Source organism: Mobula hypostoma, chromosome 15, assembly GCF_963921235.1.
Source record: "Mobula hypostoma chromosome 15, sMobHyp1.1, whole genome shotgun sequence".
Taxonomy (NCBI): domain Eukaryota; kingdom Metazoa; phylum Chordata; class Chondrichthyes; order Myliobatiformes; family Myliobatidae; genus Mobula; species Mobula hypostoma.
The window spans coordinates 9,526,836-9,548,808 of NC_086111.1; the positions used below are offsets into that span (position 1 = coordinate 9,526,836).

A 21,973-nucleotide genomic window follows, 5' to 3' on the forward strand; every position below is an offset into this window, starting at 1 on the left:
AGTTTTACGCTAAGTGTATCACCCTTACGAGCTCTTTTCGGCTTGTCTGATACCTTAGAACTCATCTTGCTAACGGGTGCTCAAAATAAATCGACATAAAGCACAGATGCTCACAAGCACATGTTTAAGCAATGCCGGCTAGAATGCAGTTCCGGGGGAGGAGCTTGGCTGCTCGGGGAGCACGCTGCCTTTTTCCGTAACAGTGAAAGCACCTTCTGTTAACGAAAACAGGTAACTAATGTAGGTCTTTTGTAACAGCGAGGTGTCGTAAGGTGAACGTTCGAAAAGCGGGGGACACCTGTATCTCTAAATAAATATCACAGTATTACAAATGTAGTCAGGCCACCACAGACAGTAGGAAATCTCCCTGACCCAACTTCTCTCCAAGATGCTGGATGCCACATTCCAGCTCTGGGCTGCTTGATTCACCAAGTTAAGATCTGGCTTGGCATGGCCTTGATACTTCTCTCTAGATCAGGGATGGCCAACTTTTTACATTCCATGTGTCAATTTTTTCATGCACGAGTTCAGATGCGCCATACAACTCTTGTGCCCCCATTCAATTCTTGTAAAAATATGTTAGTATAGAACTCGTGCGTGAAAAAATTGACGCATGGAATGTAAAAGGTTGGCCACCCCTGCTCTAGATGGTGAATCTGAAGTGCCACCCTACATCTACATGGACCTTGGTAGGTCTACACTTTTTAACCAAACGTCTTTGTTTTGCTTCCCACACAGGCAAAGGCAAACATCAGCGATGCCTTTTGGCTGCATAACCCTTGGTGACAAAAAGGATTATAACAACCCTTCAGATGTAACAGACAAATATGATTTGGGACAGACAGTCAAGACGTAAGTACACAGTTTTCTCCATGAGATTATAAATATTAGGTCCACTTGAATTAATTTATTTTATTAGAAGTACAGCACAGAAAAAGCCCTTGGAGTTGCGCTGCCCCAGCAGCCTCAGATTTAACCCTAACCTAATCACGGAACAATTTACAATAACTGATTAACCTACTAGTCTTTGGACTGTAGGAGTAAATCGGAGCACCTGGAGGAAACCCACACATTCCACAGGTAGGATGTACAAACTCCTTACAGATGATATGGGAATTGAACTCCGAACACTAATGCCCTGGGTTTAATTAATATGCAGAATTCAGTGTAATCATTGCATGTTACAAAGCTTGGCTGTTGCAGGTCAAAAGTAGGTGAACATGAATGATATTTGGTAGTAGAGTTTTATTAAGACGTAATGCGGTTTTATTAAGATGTAACACTGATATGTCCCTTTACTCCTGGCCTGTTCAGTTAAATCCAATCGATGAAGTGAAAGTCCTTTTAGTCTACCAATTATAAAGGGCATGTTTTAGACAATTACTGCTTCTGCAGCTATTACTGGTGAAGAAATATATTAAGGCACGCAGAGATAAAAAGGGATAATTGGCTTCATTGAACAGTGAAAAAGATAAGTAAGATATTGAAAAGCATAAAAAAGCTACTAACAGGCTAAAACAGGAGGTGTATGAAATGCTCAGGAGATCGAGCAATGTTGCTGGTGGATGAAACAGCATTAATATTTCAGATGGGGAGAGAACAGAGAGAGAGAGAGATTTCTGCAATGGGTGGAGACCGAGAGAGTTGGAGTGACACAAGTAGTGGTGCCGGATGAATGAGTGTGGAAGATGTGTTATATGTAGCTGTTCTGAATGGAGGATGAGTAAATCAAGGGAGATGAATTGGAACTGAGCAGAGGGAAATACAATCTGTAAGAGACACAGTCAATAGAAATATGAAGTAAAAGAGAATAGTATGGTGTCATTAAGCTAGAAAGACTGCAGAGGATATTTACAAGGATGTTGCTAAAAGACTGTGTTATGGAGAGAGATTGAACAGACTGGGACTTTATTCACTGAGTGCAGAGGAATAAGCAGCGATATCATAGTTGTCTGAATTATGCCCCTCATGGTTAACAGGGTCAGTGCACATGATCTTCTTTCCCAGGGCTAGGAACCAAGATCTAGAGAGGTTTAAAGGTAAGAGATCTGATAGGGACCCAGAGGGTGATTATATATGAAATGAGCTGCCAGAAGATGAGGTTGAGGCAGGTACATTACGAAAGTTAAAATGCACTTGGACAGATACATGAACAGGAAAGGTTTAGGAATATGGGCAAAGTGGGACTTGCTTAGATGGGAATCTTGGTTAACATGGATCAATTGGCTGAATGGCCTGTTTCCGTGCTATATGCCTTTATAATAGAATGTCAGAAGTATTCAACAGGTCAGGCTGAGAGAGAGAAACTAATTTCCAACTGACCTGTTCCGATACAAAATGGAGATCATGATTATGACTGTTCCTTTCGCTATTCAAGATTTGTTGCTCACAATGTAGGCCATGAATTAATGGGGAAAGGTGGAATGTTAAGGCGTAGCTAAAGAGATTGTAGAGGCATTCAAGAATCACCAGATTCTGGAATTGTTCCTGAGGAATGGAAATTTGCAAATGTTACTCCACTCTTTAAGAAGGGGATGAGGCAGAAGAAAGGTAACTATAGTCTAGTTACTACAAACGCATTACTGCCTGGTTCGGAAATTGCACCGTCTTGGATCGCAAAACCCTGCAGCGGATAGTGAGGTCAGCTGAAGGAATCATCGGGGTCTCTCTTTCCGCCATTACAGACATTTACACCACACGCTGCATCCGCAAAGCAAACAGCATTGTGAAGGACCCCATGCACCCCTCATACAAACTCTTCTCCCTCCTGCCATCTGGCAAAAGGTACCGAAGCATTTGGGCTCTCGCGACTAGACTGTGTAACAGCTTCTTACCCCAAGCCATTAGACTGCTCAATTCCCAGAGTCTAGTCTGACACCAACCTATACACACACACTCAACTGAACACCACTCCATTCCCTTCGCAATTTTTGCTCATTTCTGTCTCAATTCCTGCTAAAACATTGCTTACATTTACATTTACATCATTTATTATTATATTGTAATTTGTCCTTTACTGTGCCTATTGTCTTGTTTATTAATTATTGTAATGTCTTGCACTGTTTTGTGCACTTCATGGAGTCCCATGTAAGCCTGAAGTCTAATGTAGTTTTGTGTTGTTTCACGTAGTCTAGTGTAGTTTTGTGTTGCTTTAGGTAGTCTAGTGTAGTTTTGCATTGTTTCATGTAGCACCATGGTCCTGGAGGAACGTTGTTTCGTTTTTACTGTGTACTGTACCAGCAGCTTATGGTCGAAATGACAATAAAAGCGACTTGACTTGACTTGAGTTAGCCCAGCTTCAGTCATTGGGATGATGCTGAAGTCCATTATTAAGGATGAGGTTTTGGGGGTACCTGGAGGCACGTGATAAAATAGGCCAAAGTCAGCATTGTTTTCTAAAGGGGAAATCTTGTCTGACAAATCTGTTGGAATTCTTTGAGGAAATCACAGGCAGGATAAATAAAGGAGTATCAGTGGATGTTTCAGAAGGCCTTTGACAAGGTGCAGCACATAAGGCTGCTTAACAAGATGAGAACCTTTGGTATTACAGAAAGGTTCTAGCATGGATAAAGAACTGGCTGACTGGCAGGAGGCAAAGAGAGAGAATAAAAGGCGCCTTTTCTGGTTGACTGCCGGTGAGCACTTCTTTTCATATTATATGTCAGTGATTTGGATGGCGGTACTGGTAGCTTTGTGGCCAAGTTTGTGGACAATACAAATATAGGTGGAAGGGACAGGCAGTGTCGGGGAAGCAGAGTGTCTGGTAGATTGGGAGAATGGGCAAAGAAGTGATAGGTAGAATATAATGTAGGGAAGTATATGGTCATGTACTTTGTCAGAAGGAATAAAGGTGTAGACTATTTTCTAAACAGGGAGAAAATTTAAAAATCAGAGGTGCAAAGGGACTTGTGAGTTCTTGTGCAGGATCCCCTAAAGGTTAACTTGCACATTGAATTGACGATAAGGAAGGCAAATGGAATGTCAGCATTCATTTCAACAGGATGAGAATATAAAAACAAGAATGTAATGCTAAGGCTTTATAAGGGACAGGTCAGACTACTCTTGAAATATTGTGAGCAGTTTTGGACACTTTATCTAAGATATTCTGGCATAAGAGAGGGTCCAGAGGAGGTTAACCATACCATAGAAACCATAGAAACTACAGCACAGAAACAGGCCTTTTGGCCATTCTTGGCTGTGCTGAACCATTTTCTGCCTAGTCCCACTGACCTGCACACGGACCATATCCCTCCATACACCTCCTATCCATGTATCTGTCCTCCAATTTATTCTTAAATGTTAAAAAAGAACCCGCATTTACTACCTCATCTGGCAGCTCACTCCATACTCCCACCACTCTCTGTGTGAAGAAGCCCCCCCTAATGTTCCCTTTAAATTTTCCCCCCCTCACCCTTAACCCATGTCCTCTGGTTTTTTTCTCCTCTTCCCTCAGAAGAAAAAGCCTGCTTGCATTCACTCTATCTATACCCATCATAATTTTATATACCTCTATCAAATCTCCCCTCATTCTTCTACACTCCAGGGAATAAAGTCCTAACCTATTCAACCTTTCGCTGTAACTGAGTTTCTCAAGTCCCAGCAACATCCTTATAAACCTTCTCTGCACTCTTTCAACCTTATTTATATCCTTCCTGTAATTTGGTGACCAAAACGGAACACAATACTCCAGATTCGGCCTCACCAATGCCTTATACAACCTCATCATAACATTCCAGTTCTTATACTCAATACTTTGATTAATAAAGGCCAATGTACCAAAAGCTCTCTTTACGACCCTATCTACCTGTGACGCCACTGTTAGGGAATTTTGTATCTGTATTCCCAGATCCCTCTGTTCTACTGCACTCCTCAGTGCCTTACCATTAACCCTGTATGTTCTACCTTGGTTTGTCCTTCCAACGTGCAATACCTCACACTTGTCTGTATTAAACTCCATCTGCCATTTTTCAGCCCATTTTTCCAGTTGGTCCAAGTCCCTCTGCAGGCTCTGAAAACCTTCCTCACTGTCTCCTACACCTCCAATCTTTGTATCATCAGCAAATTTGCTGATCCAATTTACCACATTATCATCCAGATCATTGATATCGATGACAAGTAACAATGGACCCAGCACTGATCCCTGTGGCACACCACTAGTCACAGGCCTCCACTCGGAGAAGCAATTCTCTACTACCACTCTTTGGCTTCTTCCATTGAGCCAATGTCTAATCCAATTTACCTCTCCACGTATACCTAGCGACTGAATTTTCCTAACTAACCTCCCATGCGGGACCTTGTCAAAGGCCTTACTGAAATCCATGTAGGCAATATCCACTGCCTTCCCTTCATCCACTTTCCTGGTAACCTCCTCGAAAAACTCCAATAGATTGGTCAAACATGACCTACCACGCACAAAGCCATGTTGACTCTCCCTAATAAGTCCCTGTCTATCCAAATGCTTGTAGATTCTGTCTCTTCGTACTCCCTCCAATAACTTACCTACTACCAATGTTAAACTTACCGAGATTCATGAGAATGATCCCAGGAATGAAAGGGTTAACCTATGAGGAGCGTTTGATAGCTCTGGGCCTGTACTCACTGGGGAGGGGATCTCATTGAAATCTATCAAAAATTGAAAGGCCTTGATAGAGTGGATGTGGAGAGGATGTTTCCTGCAGTGGGAGAGTCTAAGACCAGAGGATCCAACCTCAGAATTGAGGAGCACCCATTTAGAACAGAGATGAGGAAAAAATTCTTTAGACAGATGGTGGTGAGTCTGTGGAATTCATTTCCACGAACAGTGGTGCAGGCCAAGTTATTGGGTATATTCAAGGCAGAGGTTGATAGGCTCTTGGTTAATCAGGCCATTAAAGGTTATGGGGAGAAGATAGGAGAGTTGAAAGGGACAATAAGTCAGCCATGATGAAATGGTGGCACAGACTCGATGGTCTGAATGACCTAATTCTGCTTCTATGCCCTATTGTCTAACATGAGGAGGAGCTCTTTCACTCAGAGGGTGATGGGAGTGTGGAAGGAGCTGGCAGTGCAAATGTGGATGCGGGTTCGGTTTCAACATTAAACAGAATTTTGGATAGATCCATTGATGGGAAGGCTATAGTCTGAGTGCAGGTCAATGGGACTAGGCAGATTAATCACTCAGCATGGAATAGAAGGGCCAAAGAACCCTGTTTCTGTGCTGTAGTGTTCTATGACTCTATGATTCTAATGTCTGGAAAAATGAATAACACACACACACAAAATGCTGAAGGAACTCAGCAAGTCAGGCAGCATCTACAGAGAGGAATAAACAGTCAATATTTCAAGCAGAGTCCCTTCTTCAGGTCTGGAAAAGGAGAGGAAAGAAGCCAGAATAAGGAGGTTGGTGAGAGGAAGGAGTACAAGTCAGATGGTGATAGGTGAAGCCAATGAGGGAGAAGGTAGGTGGGTGGGAGAAGTGGGGTGAAGTGAGAAGCTGGGAGGTGATAGGTGGAAAAGGTAAATGGCTGAATAAGAAGGAAACTGATAGGAGAGGAGAGTGTTCTTGGCTTCTTGGATGTGGCTGGGCTGCCAACTGGGAGTTGCGGTTGGGCCAGACTGGCAGTTGGGGCCGTTGATTGAGTGGGTGGGGACTTTGGTGTGGAGGAGCCTAGTAGTTTGGAAAGAGTTAGTTTGTAGTCTATGGCTGCAAAGGGTGGGGGGCGGGGGGTGAGATTGAAGGAGGAGGATGGAAGACTGTGGAATACTCCAGAACTAAGGGTAGCCAAAAAGGAGTGCATCAAGTGAAAGACCTGAAGTAATGGGGGGCAACAAATTGATGAAAATGGGTGAATTGTTGGAATTTATAGTTCTGTATAAAATTAAAGGTCAGAAGAAAGGGGAAGGAGGTTTTAAAGCCCTTAATCCTTTGAAAGCGGCAGCAGCATTAGAGTACCAAATAGGTAAAGGATTCCAGGCCAAGATTTTGTCTAATGGATTGCTGAAAATTTGTTGCAAAGATATTGACCAATATAACAGTGCTAAAATTGTGGGCAAATTGGTTGTGAAAGTGGAGTGTATTACTCTGAAAGAAAGGAAGGGAGTTAAGGGGGTAGTGTATGGTATTTGGTTTGGCATAACTGAAAAGGAAATTTTGGACAATATTAAGGGTGGTCGAGTGATTGAAGCCAAACAATTAAAATCGAGTAAGAGGTGGTAATTGGGATTCTCCTGTTCTTCTGGTTTTTGCAGGTGATGTTCTTCCAACTAGAGTCTATCTTGGGTGCATGTCTTATCAAGTTAGAGAATACATTAGACCTCCCTTACTCTGTTATAATTACCAGAGATTTGGACATGTTGCTGGTTCATGTTGAGATAAAAGAAGATGCATGAAATGTGGGGAGGATCATGATATTAAAGCATGTAAGGCAGCGGTGCCTAAATGCAGTAACTGTGGACGGGACCATATAGCAGCGTTCAGAGGATGTGAGTATTTTAGTAAGGCAAAGCAGATTCAGGATGTTAGTATCCAACAAAAAATATCATATGCTGAGGCAGTAAAGAAAGTTGATAGAGAGCAAAGGATAAGTAAAGAAAAGATTGGAATGATGGGGAGTCAGTTCATTCCGAGTTCTCCATCTATGGTTCCTTCAGGCATGTTGTTGATGACTGAAGAGTCTTTTTTGGCATTTGTTGTTGATGTACTGGTCAGGGCTAAAACTACAGCCAAGAGGTCGAATATGATAAAAATAGTTGTTGGAGCTGCAGAGAGATTCCTTGATATAAAACAAATTTCACCGGAAAAATTATGAGTATATGACAGACAAACAATCACTGAATACTTCCCAATTGTTGGGATCAGAGAGTACGGAGGAGCTTTATGTGGATGAAGAAGCCAATAATTAGTATTTGGAAGTTTTTAATATTACAATGCAAGAAGTTTATCTGAAAATGGTCAAGAATTAAAAGATTTGTTGGAACTTCTAAAGACAAGCCTGATTTGATCTGTATACAGGAGACATGGTTAAAGCCTCATTTAGATTTTGCGATCCCTGGATATGATAGTTTGAGAGTTGACAGAATGGGTAAATCTGGTGGAGGGTGTGCAACTTTCATAAAAACAGGACTCCAGTTTAGAAGACTTGATTTCAAATCTAACTTGAAATTGTGGCTGTGGAGGTTTGGAGCTCTTGTGGTCAAACAACTTTGATTAACTTTTATAATCCAGGGTAAGATGATGTTATCAGATTTGGATGAAATTATGAATAAGGTAAGATCCCCAGTAATCTGGGTTGGAGATTTCAGTGCCCATAATCCTATATGGGGTAGTGAAAGTAAAGATCGTAATGGAGCGGTAGTAGAGAAGTTTCTAGATAAATGCAACATGGTACCGCTAAATGACGGAAGGCCTACAAGATTTAATATTATAAAGAATACCTGTAGTCACTTAGACTTATCTATCACTTCCTCAAACTTAGCTAGGGTTGGGGAAGGGGATGTTATGGACAGATACACACTAGGAAGTGAACACTATCCTATATTATGTAGATTTGGTAGAAATTTGATAGTAGAAGTTGAGGAGAGGTCTGCTAGGTATAATTTTTCTTTGGCCCATTGGGATGAGTACCAGGAGAAAGCTGTGGATATAATAGAAGAGATTAATAGTGAGGGCTCCATAGATGATTGGAATGAATCCCTCTGTTCTATAATTCATAAAGTTGCTCAGTTGACTATTCCGCTACGGAATGTTCCTAAGGCTCGAGCACTAGTTCCGTGATGGAATAAAAATTGTGATATAGCAGTAAGAAACAGAAATAGAGCTTACAGGAAATTAAGAAAATTAAGAAAGTACCCAGTGTTAGAAAATGTTATGGAGTATAAAAAGGAAAGAGCAGTAGCAAGGAGACTAATTAAAAACGCAAAGAGGGATAGTTGGAGAAGATTTTGTGGAACCCTGGGCCCTGAGACACCTATAAAGCAGCTATGGACGATCATTCACAGAATGCCAGGGATATATAGAAGACCACCTATCCCAGCTTTGCTGGAAGGAGATATTAAACCTGTAACCAATAAGGAAAAGGCTGATATGTTTGTAGAGGTGTTCCAAGCGTTACACAGTTCTGGAGAGTTAGGTGATTTGAGAAAGGAAATTATGTTAAAGGAAAGTTGGAAATTGGACAGGAGTTTGGATGATAATAGCTCCATAAATTTGTTTTTCTCCCTTCAGGAATTGCAGGAAGCTGTCCAATCAGGTTCAAACACTTCTCCTGGTAGGGATGGACTGTGTTATGAATTGCTTAAGCATTTAGATGACTCTGTATTAATAGAAATTCTAGAATTGCTTAACTCAGTGTGGAAAGAAAGAAAATTACCAGTAGAATGGAAGCATGCGGTGGTAGTTCCAGTTTTAAAGCCAGGTAAGGACGCGTCTAGTCCTAGTTTGTATCCGCCTATAGCTTTAACGTCAGCGCTTATGGAACGAATGGTCACCAACAGACTTGTTTATTTTTTGCAAAATAAGAGACATTTTGCTGCCTATCAAAATGGTTTTAGAACTGGAAGGTCAACAATGGAACCTGTTGCCCTTTTAGATGACGATATTAAAAAAGTATTTCAAAATAGAGAAGTAATGGTATGTGTATTTCTAGGTATTGAAAGAGCATATGACTCAGTATGGAAGGATGGCTTATTAATTAAACTCTATGATGCAGGAATTAGAGGTAGAATGTTTAATTGGATCAAAGATTTCCTTAAGGAAAGGACAATTCAAGTAAGAATAGGTGGAACAAGCTCCAAGTCAGTTAGAATAGGTAATGGTACCCCTCAAGGAAGTGTCATTAGTCCAGTTCTTTTTAACGTCGTGATAAATGATATCTTTAATCAGGTAGGGACAGAATTTGGCAAATCATTGTTTGCAGATGATAGTGCAATCTGGAAGAGGAAGAAACATCAAGTATATATTAAGGCAGGTACAAAAGGCTTTAAGATCAGTTAAAAACTGGGCTAATAAATGGGGTTTCAGGATTCCTGCTTCTAAGTCCAAATATATGATTTTTGGCTTTAGAAGAGAGATTTCTGATTGTGAATTGTGTCTATATGATTCTCCACTATAAAAAGTCAAGGTACTCAAGTTTTTAGGTGTGTGGTTTGATGAAAGACTTACTTGGAGGGTTCATATAGATAAAACAATTGGAAAGTGTGAGAAAGTTTTAAATGTTATGAGAAGTATTGTTGGATGTGACTGGGGAGCAGGGCAGGAAACTATGTACTTAATATATCCAGCTATGATTAGATCAGTTATAGATTATGGTTGTATTGCTTATGGTTCCGCTGCTACGGCAGTGCTTGGAAAACTAGACATTGTGCAGTCCAAAGCACTTAGGCTCTGTTGTGGAGCTTTTAGAACAACATCAGTCCCAGCATTATGTGTGGAGATGGGAGAAGTGCCTCTACATTTAAGACGAATTCAGTTGGGCCTGCAGTATTGGGCAAAACTGAATGGATTCAATCACAGCTGTCCACCAAAGTGTCTTTTGCAGGGCAAGTCAGAGCGCCAAAGTAAATCTAAAAGTTACCCATTTTTAGATTTGGTTAGTAACTGGGCCGTGAAATTGAAACTGACTGAGGAAGACATAGTTGACCAAATTTGCTTGCCACCCGTCCCCTTTTGGCTCTTTCCAGAACCAGTAGACCTATTCCTCCTTTTTCAGCTTGAAGGAAGCAGTGCAATTTCATCAGCGTTGATCACGAATGAATATTTAAATAATAAATGGGGATCTTATCTGAAGATTTTTACTTGATGGCTCAGTGGACCCAGAGAGCAGTAGGGCAGGATTTGGGATGTATGTGTCTCAACTTGGAGTTAAGATTGGTCATCGGGTTTCAGATGGTGTTTCTGTCTTTGCAACAGAATTATTAGCAATCCTCTGGGCTTTATGGTGGATAGGAGACTCTTGACCAAGCAGGGTTATCATCTGTTCAGATTCTGCTGCTGCCTTAGAGGCTATAAAAGAGAATAAATCAAAAGCTCATCCTGACATAGTGATTGAGATTATCTTAGTGTTGTTTAGAGTAGGGAAGATGGGTTATGCAGTTAGATTTTCATGGATACCTGGGCGTGCTGGGGTGGAGGGAAATGAAATTGTGGATGGCATTGCAAAGTCTTCCTTTCAGAGCAAGCAACTAGAAATTAGAGTTCCCCTAGGCACAGCAGAATTGAGAAGTAGGATTAAAAAAGGCATAGAGAAGTGGCAGGAGGATTGGAAAAATGAATTAAGGGGCAGGCATTATTTTTCTAGTCACCCACTAGTTAAAAAGGTCTCAGACTGTTACCTTTTAAGTCATAGAGATATGGTGAAATTTACAAGACTTGAGTTGGGGCATTGTGGGTTAAACTATTATTTGAAGATACTAGGAAAGCATCCTACTGGATTATGTGACGGTGGTAGTCCAGAGACAGTCCAGCATGTTTTGCTGAGCTGTAATTGATACAAAATTGAAAGAAGCATGTTGTTCAAGAGGCTATCTGTCTTAAATGTATTTTGGTTTTCTATTAAACCTTTGTTTGGCCATCAAAAGAATCAACATCTGATTGAAGAGTTTATTATTCAGTTTCTATGCGAGACTAGGTTATATTCGAGAATTTGAGTTCCTTGAAGTTCTATAATCAATTATACCTCCTGCGGAGGGCTGTAATATGCCTAGATGCGTCTAAACAGCCGGAAATAGAAGAAGAAGAAGAAGAAGGTGGTTGTTGTTGTTGTTCCAGGGGTGAAAGGGAAGGAGGAGGGGCAACAGAGGGATGTGAAAGGTAGTTGAGGAGAAGAGGTAAGAGGGGAGCCGGATGGGGAATGGAAGAAGAGGGAATTATGAGGGGGGGAGAAAGTTCCAGTTGCCTGTCACTTTAATTTTCCATTGCATTTCTACTCTGATGTCTCCAACTTTGGCTCCTATATCACTGGGAAAAGAACCAGAAGTGATGTGAGGAGAAATATCTTAACTCAATCAGTGGTTGGGATATGGAGTGCATGACCTGGTGTAACATAATGTTCCAAGAAAAACCACTGTGTTTTCAATAAGCAGGAGGCCATCATTCAACTAAGCACATTTATATCTCCTGGGACTAATTTAATTCAGCAATTTAAGAGAGCCAGTAGTTATCAGAACCGGCCAGTTAATCCATAACATTAACTCTTTTCTCTGTATGCAGGTAATACTGGGCTGCCTGAAATATCCAATTTTCTGTTGTTTACTAGGTTTTAACAACTATGAAACATTGAACCTCAGAATCAAAATTGAAAATCCAAACATATTTTAGTTTAAAAATAGTTATGAAAAGAGATAGGATTGATCCATGAATTTATTTTCTAAATTGGGACAAGGTTATTTCAAAAGAGACCAGAAGAGACCTGTCCAGCTCTTGGCTCTATCCCTCCCCCTCCTGTCTACTCCTATCATTTTGGATCTCCCCCTCCCCCTCCAACTTTCAAATCCCTTACTCACTCTTCCTTCAGTTAGTCCTGACGAAGGGTCTCGGCCTGAAACGTCGACTGCACCTCTTCCTACAGATGCTGCCTGGCCTGCTGCGTTCACCAGCAACTTTGATGTGTGATGCTAAAAATTACAAGGTAGTTCTCGTGGGTTCATCGTTCAGAAATCTGACACAAAGGCAAAGAAGCCTTTTCTAAAACAGTGAGTTTGAGTCTTCTGGCTTCTGTATCTCCTCTCTGATTGTAGTAATGAGAAGAGGGCATGTCCTGAGCGATGAGAAGTCCTAAATGATGGATGCCACCTTTTTGAGGCTTTTTGAAGCTGAGGAGGCTTGCACCCTTGATGGTGCTAGCTGAGTTTATAATCTTCTGCGGCCTTTTCCAATTCTATCTATGTACCTATCCAAGTGTCTTTTAAGTATTGTTAATGTACATGCCTCAACCACGTCCTCTGGCAGTCATAGCACATACAGAACCCCTCTATGTCTATTTGTCCTAGAAGTATCTGTTGCTTTGAACAAGCAGCATGTTCAGCCAGTTTCACTTTATGATACTGTCTCCCTTGATCCTTACCCTATCACAGACATTATCTTTGTTCACACCACCCCTCTCCCTTCTCCATATCTTAAACTGCTTATTTATATTTCTTACAGTTCTAATGACAAAAATTATCAGCCTGACACACCATCAAGGGTGCAAGCCTCCTCAGCTTCAAAAAGCCTCAAAAAGGTGGCATCCATCATTTATTGTGCTGTTGGTTTTCTATGTTTCTATTAATTCAATTTGTCTACTGAGTATTTCCAGCATAAAGTCAGTACTTAAGACTGTGTAAGAAAAAAGATGGAAAAGAGGCTGAACTATTGCTGCAAACTATTTAATGAAGTTTCAGTTGTCTCTGATCATAGAAACAATATTATTGCCCCCATAGAGCTCACAGCAGCAATCAGCAAGATTCTAGTATGAAAGATATTAATTATAAAAGAAAAAAGTTATTACCTGTGGAAAAAGTGATCCCATTAAAGTGTCTTTAGTAATTCAGAAAGATCCCTCACTAAATTCATACAGAGTTTTCATTATGATGAAAGCTTCGAATCAAAATTGGAAGGAATACGAAGTTTCAGAAACTAAGTTTTGCTCTCCATGGCAAAAGTACTGTGAAATAATTTAGTAGAGGGGGCTATTGAGGTGCCTCTGTCAGAAATGGCTACATTGATTCCAAGAAAGAATTGTCAACTCCTGACTGACTGGAATGATGAATTTCAAATCAATGGCTTTTTGTTCTTAAAAATTAATCCTTTTTCAATCTGTATAAAAAAGATGCAGCAAAGGAATGCGGACTCCAGTTGTTAAATTTCTTGTCCCAGTGTGGATTTTCTAACCCACTGATTTTGAAGATGGAAATATACCTGCATAAATATGCATCTCTGAAAAGCAAAGGTTAATGGAAATTCCAATTGACACGTACAATGCAAATCTAAATTTAAATTCAGAACCATCTTGGAAATTCCACTGAACTCGCTGATTAGTGAAATTTCTAATGTTACTCAACAATTGACTTTTCTAGGCTACCTATTGTCTTCTTTATCCTTTGTAAAAGTTATCCCTGAGGAAATCTAGTTGAAATTCAGACTGGAGAAGAATAGAATTTCACTTGGTATCTCATTACTCCCTACCCTAATTTAGCTTTTTGAACGCCACAGAAGTGTAGCAATTAGTGCATTGCTTTTACAGCTCAGGGTGCTGTAGTTCAGAGTTTAATCCCAGGGTCCTCTGTAAAGAGTCTGTACATCCTGTAGAATGTGTGAGTTTTCTCCAGGTGATCCAGTTTCCTCCCACATTTGTTGGTTAATTAGTCATTGCAAATTGTCCCATGATTAGGCTAGGGTTAAATTGGGTATATCGGTGGTTGCTGGGCAGCACAGCTCAAAGGGCTGGAAGGGCCTATTCCACACTATCTCTAAATAAAGTAAAAAGAAAAAGAAAAGAAATCCACAAATATTGGGGATCTGAAATGGAAGTAGAAGCTTATGAAGATTTTGTAACTTTTCCCTCATTATCTATGGATATATTAACTTTATAGCTTCAGCATTTTTTGTTAGGTATCATAGACCTGGCCCTTAACTCCTGACTTGTGAATGAGCAAGTTCTGCAATAGTCTGTCTCATAAACTTCTGAATCAGAGGCTAATGCATGACAGGATAGAGCATGAGTGGAGAAGGAGCTTCAAGGCCATTGTACAACAACAGATGTCAGTAATGGAGCTGGCACCTGGTCAAGGCTTCCATCCATTCATGTTCAGATAGTGGGAATCACAGTTCAAAGTTCTAAGTAAATTTATTCAAAGTTCTTAGTTTCAATATTGGCGAGACCCGACGCAGACTGGGAGACCGCTTTGCTGAACATCTACGCTCTGTCCGCCAGAGAAAGCAGGATCTCCCAGTGGCCACACATTTTAATTCCACATCCCATTCCCATTCTGACATGTCTATCCACGGCCTCCTCTACTGTAAAGATGAAGCCACACTCAGGTTAGAGGAACAACACCTTATATTCCGTCTGGGTAGCCTCCAACCTGATGGCATGAACATTGACTTCTCTAACTTCCGCTAAGGCCCCACCTCCCCCTCGTACCCCATCTGTTACTCATTTTTATGCACACATTCTTCCTCTCACTCTCCTTTTTCTCCCTCTGTCCCTCTGACTATACCCCTTGCCCATCCTCTGGGTTCTCCCCCCCCGTCTTTCTTCCCGGACCTCCTGTCCCATGATCCTCTCGTATCCCCTTTTGCCTATCACCTGTCCAGCTCTTGGCTCCATCCCTCCCCCTCCTGTCTTCTCCTATCATTTTGGATCTCCCCCTCCCCCTCCTACTTTCAAATCCCTTACTCACTCTTCCTTCAGTTAGTCCTGACGAAGGGTCTCGGCCTGAAACGTCGACTGCACCTCTTCCTACAGATGCTGCCTGGCCTGCTGCGTTCACCAGCAACTTTGATGTGTGTTGCTTTACCACACCAATAAGTTTTCACAAAGACCCACTCACAGGTCGCTTATAAATCCTGATGAAAGCATTGTTCTGGCAGCATTGATTTTATGAAGCTGAATTATTTAGAGAAACCCAGAAATTAACTGCTGAGATAATATGGTTTCTCACTTTATTTCTCTCTCTCTCTTTCTTTCACTCTTTAAAACAGGGAGGAGTTCTGTGAAATATTACGGGCAAAAGAGAAATCTACGGGGAAAATGTACACCTGCAAGAAGTTTTTGAAGAAAGATGGAAGAAAAGTTAGAAAGGCAGCTAAAAATGAAATCATGATTTTGAACATGTAAGTCCCTACAATTGTGTCATTACTTCCTTTGTGGATTTAATCCCTCACCATCATACAATATTTAAGATATATGCAACTTCCAGATGAACTTACTTGCCTAATATTGAACCCAGTATAAGAAGAGCCAACATTACATTCTTTTCTTTGTAGTTCAGAATGAATGTTGAATAGGCTTAAAAGCAAAGACCTTGCTCTTTTCTGCTACTATATGAAAGAATAAAACTTGGTAGATTAGTTTACTATTGTCACATACACCAAGATACAGTGAAAAACTTAGTTTTGCATGCCATCCATACAGATAGTGTCATTACAACAGTATATTAAGGTTGTACAAGATAAAACAATAACAGACTGCAGAATAAGTTCTCACAGTTACAAAGAAAGTGCAGTCAAAGCAGAGAATAAGGTGAAAGGGTACTTGAGGAAGGATATACTGGCTTTGAAGGCAGTGCAGAGGATGATTCCAGGGATGAAGGGGTTAACCTATGAGGAGAGATTGAGTCACCTGGGACTATACTCTCTGGAGTTCAGAAGAATGAGAGGGGATCTTATAGAAACATAAAAAATTTTGAAAGGGATAGATAAGATAGAAGTAGGAAAGTTGTTTCCATTGGTAGGTGGGACTAGAACTGGGGGACATTGCCTCAAGATACAGGGGAGAAGATTTAAGACAGAGATGAGGAGAAACTGTTTTTCCCAGAGGGTGGTGAATCTGTGGAATTCTCTGCCCAGGGAAGCAGTCGAGGATTCTTCATTAAATATATTTAAGAAACAGTTAGATAGATTTTTAAATAGTAGGGGAATTAAGGATTATGGGGAAAAGGCAGGTAGATGGAGCTGAGTTTTATGGACAGATCAACCATGATCTTATTGAATGGTGGGGCAGGCTCAATGGGCCGGATGGCCTACTCTTGCTCCTATTTCTTATGTTCTTAAGTGTGGCGCGTGGTCAAGTGGATAGGGTGTTGGACTAGCAATCTGAAGATCGTGGGTTCGAGCCTCGGCCAAGGCAGCATGTGTGTCCTTGAGCAAGGCACTTAACCACATAATGCTCCAGTCTACCCAGCTGAGAATGGGTACTAGCAAAAAGTGCTGGGGGTTAACCTTGCGATAGACTGGCATCCTATCTGGGGGGAAGTCTCGTACTCTCAGTTGCTTCATGCCATGAACACCGGCATAAGCAATGGCCTGATGGGCCACAAGGCTCGTGACAGACTTTAATCTTTAACTTATGTTCTTAAGGTCATATGTTTGTCTGCCTCTATTGCAGTTTCTCTGTAACTGTACAACTATTGAATTGTCCCCTGGTATGTTCTTAAGTCAAGAATCCATATTATTGTACCAGGGAACCATTCAATGGTCTTATAACAATAGGGTAGAAGCTGTCCTTAAGCCTGGTGGTATGGGTCACAAGCTTTTGTATTTTCTGCCCAGTTAAAGGAGGGGAGAAGAGAGAATGTCTGCAGTGGGTAGCGTCTTTGATTATATTGGCTGCTTTACTGAGGTAGCAAGAAGTGTAGACAGTGTCCATGGAGGGCAGGCTGATTACTGTGATGGTCCAAACTGGTGCCACAGCTCTAAAAAATTTTCCTGTGCACTTGGATGTACCAAGCTATGATGTATTTGGACAGGATGTTTTCTATATTGCATGTATAAACATTGGAGGGAACAAAAGGGACTTGCATATTTCTTCAGGCTCCTGAGGAAGTAAGGCATTGGTGTGCTTTCTTTGCCATGGTGTCTATGTGGTTGGATCAGGACAGGGTATTGAAGATGTTCACACCCAACAACCTGAAATATTCAGGGGTGCTGCGCTGTTCCAATTCAGCTCTTGTCATTCAATCTCCCAAATCCATGTGTAAGACCAACAATATTTAACCTTAGAGATGAAAGTATCACTATTCATAGGAAAAAGGAAACAAAGTTAGGGCTTGGAACCCCATCTCTTTTCAATTTCTTTTTCTTCTACCACAATCACTAGCTAATACTCAAAGGTTTCAAAGATACATTTAATGTCAGAGAAATGTATGCAATATACATCCTGAAATGCTTTTTCTCCGCAACCATCCACGAAAACAGAGGAGTGCCCCCTAAGAATGGATAACAGTTAGATGTTAGAACCCCAAAGTTCCCCCCAGCACCCCCCCCGAGCATAAGCGGCAGCAAGCAATAAAACCCCCTCCCCCACCAGCAATAACAGCATCAGCACCCGCCACCAAGCACTCAAGCGTGAGCAAGGCAACAGCAGAGAATCAGGTTTGTAGTACTCCAAAGACTGCATTGTTCACCTGGCATTCGACATACCACAGGCTCTCTCTCTCCCTAATAAGGGAGAAAGAGAAGTCTCCGTTTCACAGCGAGAGGGGAGACATAACAAACAGCTCACTGGTTTACGATGTTAAAAGTCCGTTGCATCACTTTTTCTGAGCTCTGTGCCCAAAGATCTCAGGTCTCTGGGCACACAGCCAGAGATCATTCGTCTCCAATGCACACCAATCTCCTGCAGAGGCACCGACCTCCAATCCCGCCATCTCCAGAACCACAAGATCCTGGGCCTCCAAAGGCAAGCAGAGCTCTTAGTCTGAGCCCTTGGCGTGCCGAACAATGGCCAGTTGTGAAACCCCGAGAGCGGGTCCCATTCCCACAAAGAACCGTAGTCAGGATGTAACTCCAGGTCAGGGTCTTCAAAAGAACCCTAAAAGGGAAAAATAGAGATATTAAAGATGGAAATAGAGCTATTTCCAAAGATGCAAGCAAAGGAGTCGCTCTTAGGCACCATTATCCCTCCTAAGTTCCGCCTACTAAAGACTGTGTTTAGATAAAACTTCATGAATAAATACACCGATTGTCTATTTGCATGCAAACCTTATTATCGAAAGACAGCCGACCCTTCATCCCCCCCGCCAGTCCTTTGTAGCGTTCTCTAGCCCTACAAACCTCCGAACATTCTGCATTCTGCCACTTCCAGGCTCTTGTGCACTACTCTTGTGACCTTTTCTGACCCATAGTCCTCTATTGTCTTCAGACATCCAGGCTAAAGATTTAGAACTCCCTCCTCTGAACTCTCTATGTTTCAGACCTTCCCTACTTCTTTGATTCACTTATTCAAAGTTAACCTTTCTACTTGTCTCCATCTCTGAACTGGTGTTAATTTGCATCTGATTCCACACTCATAAGCCAAGTTAAACATGCTATGTAAATCTTGAGACTTTGACATCATTACTGGGCTAAATCAGTGTGTGCATCTTCTATCTCAAGCACTGAACTCATTAGAGGGACTTTAAGAGGTTTAAGAGTACAAAGCACCTCAAGGGCGAATTCCAGGATGAATTTCTAGGCTATGTGGATTTGCAATGGCAGGTCCAATCATCTGGCGCCATTTCCATTGATTTTTTTTCAATACCTTTAATGTGACCCGGTTGGTGGTGTAGTGGGATCACCGTCGGACTTCGGGACAAAAGGTCCCAGGTTCGAATCCAGCCAGCCGGCTCCCCTGCACGCTTCCTATCCGTGCTAGGTTACGAGCTGGTGCGACGTACCTTTCTTTTCCTTTACCTTTAATGCATATTAAATAATATTGTGGTGCATATTTTATTTAAATACCAAGAGTCCTTGGAGCTCAGGATGAAACTGATTGAATATTATGAAGACTATGTTGTATAAGCAATAATCAAGGCTGATTCGGGATACTACGCCATCTTAATGGATCGTTACTAAGTTAAGACAAATTCTTGTTCTCAGTGTGTTGAGGTACAACAGCTAATTTGTTATGAAGGATAATCACCAGCACTTGCTCCACCTAGAGGTCACTTGTTATTATGCTAATTGGTATGCATTCTGGGGAGAGGTGACATTTTTATCTATGACATTCTCCCTCTGTAACAAGTGTTACAGAAGTAAAAAACTCCAAGAGAAGGATTCTGCAACAAGTTACATGCCCAAACATCTATTCTTGCACAGGTTCACCAGGAGTATGCATAGAAAACATAGAAAATAGAAAATAGGTGCAGGAGTAGGCCATTCAGCCCTTCGAGCCTGCACCGCCATTTACTATGATCATGGCTGATCATCCAACTCAGAACCCTGCACCAGCCTTCCCTCCATACCCTCTGATCCCCCTAGCCACAAGGGCCATATCTAACTCCTTCTTAAATATAGCCAATGAACTGGCCTCAACTGTTTCCTGTGGCAGAGAATTCCACAGATTCACCACCCTCTGTGTGAAGAAGTTTTTCCTAATCTCAGTCCTAAAAGGCTTCGCCTTTATCCTCAAACCGTGACCCCTCGTTCTGGACTTCCCCAACATCGGGAACAATCTTCCTGCATCTAGCCTGTCCAATCCCTTTAGGATTTTATATGTTTCAATCAGATCCCCCCTCAATCTTCTAAATTCCAACGAGTACAAGCCTAGTTCATCCAGTCTTTCTTCATATGAAAGTCCTGCCATCCCAGGAATCAATCTGGTGAACCATGTTGTAGTGTATGAAGGGTTGGCTCTCACATGCTGACCTACACCCACACAGAGCTCATCAACTCAATTAACTTCCAACGTAACCCTCAAATTCACTTGGTACATTGCCAACATAACTCCTTTCTGATGTCTATCTGTCTCTATCTCAAAAGACTGACTATCCACAGGCATTTACTACAAACCTGCCGAGTCCCACAACCACATATTCAGTCCAGATGAAGAGTCATGACCTGAAACAGCAACATCCATTTTCTGAAAATCCAAGTAAACAACATCCACTGATTCTCCTTTCTCTATCATGCTTGTTATCTCTTCAAAGAATTCCAACATATTTGTCAGGCAAGATTTCCCCTTAAGGAAACCATGCTGACGTTGCCCTATTTTATTCTTGTGCCTCCAAGTACCTCAAAACCTCATCCTTAATAATGGTCTTCAACATTTTCTGAACCATTCAAATCAGGCTAACTGGCCTATAATTTCCTTTCTTCAGCCTCCCTGCCTTCTTAAAGAGAGGAGTGACATTTGCAATTTTCCAGTCTTCTTGAACCATGCCAGAATATACTGATTCTTGAAAGGTCATTACTAAGGCCTCCACAATCTCTTCAGCCACCTCTTTCAGAACTCTGGGGTGCAGTCCATTGGGTCCACATGACTTATCTACAGTGGGACTAGAAAGTTTGTGAACTCTGTAGAATTTTCTCTATTTCTGCATAAATATGACCTAAAATGTGATCAGATGTTCATGTAAGTTCTAAAACTAGATAAAGAGAACCCGATTACAGAAAAAAAACAAAAACAATTAAACACAAAAACATGATACTTATTCATTTATTTATTAATTAAGAAAAATGATCCAATATTACATGTATTTGTTGGAAAAGTATGTGAAATAATTGGAATCAGAAGTTCCAATCAATGAGATGAGATTGAAGGTATAGGTTGTAGAGGTGCCTTGCCCTATCAAAAATTCACACAGTCAGGTTACTGTCAGAGCCTGCTCTTCTCAAGAAATATCTGTCTATGTGCACCATACCTTGATCAAAACAACTTTCAGAGGGCCTTAGAATTGTAGAGATGCACGAAGCTGGAAAAGGCTTCAAAAGCATTTCTAAAGATCTGAGTGTTTATTAGTCCACAGAAAGAGAAATTGTCTACAAATAGAGGAAACTTTCTCTAGGAATGGGCATCCTGCAAAGATCACACCAAGAGCGCAACATGCAGTGCTGAAGGAGATGAAAAAGAACCCAAAGGTCAGAGCAAAAGACCTTCAGAAATCTCTAGAACTTGCTAAAGTCTCTGTTCATACATCCTTATAGGAAAAGCACTGAACTAGAATGGTGTTCATGGAAGGATACCATGGAGGAAACCACTGCTCTCCAAATAAAAACATTCCTGCACTTTTCAAGTTTGCAAAAGACCACCTGGATGCTCTACAATGCTTCTGGGACAATCTTATATGGACCGCTGAGACAAAAGTTGAACTTTTTGGCAGAAATGTACATTGCTATGTTTGGAGGAAAAAGGGCACTGCACACCAACACCAAAACCTCATCCCAACTGTGAAGCATAGTGGAAGGAGCATCTTGGTTTGGGGCTGCTTTGGGGCCTCAGAGCCTAGACAGCTTGCAATCGTTAAAGGAAGAATGAATTCAAAATTGTATCAAGACATTTTACAAGAGAATGTCAGGGTACAATCATCACCTGAAGTTTTA

At 41.3% G+C, this 21,973-nt stretch overlaps 1 protein-coding gene across 2 annotated transcripts in view; it reads left to right on the forward strand.

Moving 5' to 3' along the window:
• camkva (CaM kinase-like vesicle-associated a) overlaps positions 1-21,973 on the forward strand; it is a 231,384-nt gene that overhangs the window by 102,625 nt on the left and 106,786 nt on the right. For both annotated transcript variants that reach the window (XM_063067719.1, XM_063067720.1), the window contains exons 2-3: positions 739-852; positions 15,656-15,787. In XM_063067719.1, the coding sequence (XP_062923789.1) occupies positions 758-852; positions 15,656-15,787 (227 nt within the window). In that variant the 5' untranslated portion in view covers positions 739-757. The remainder of the gene's footprint in view (positions 1-738; positions 853-15,655; positions 15,788-21,973) is intronic.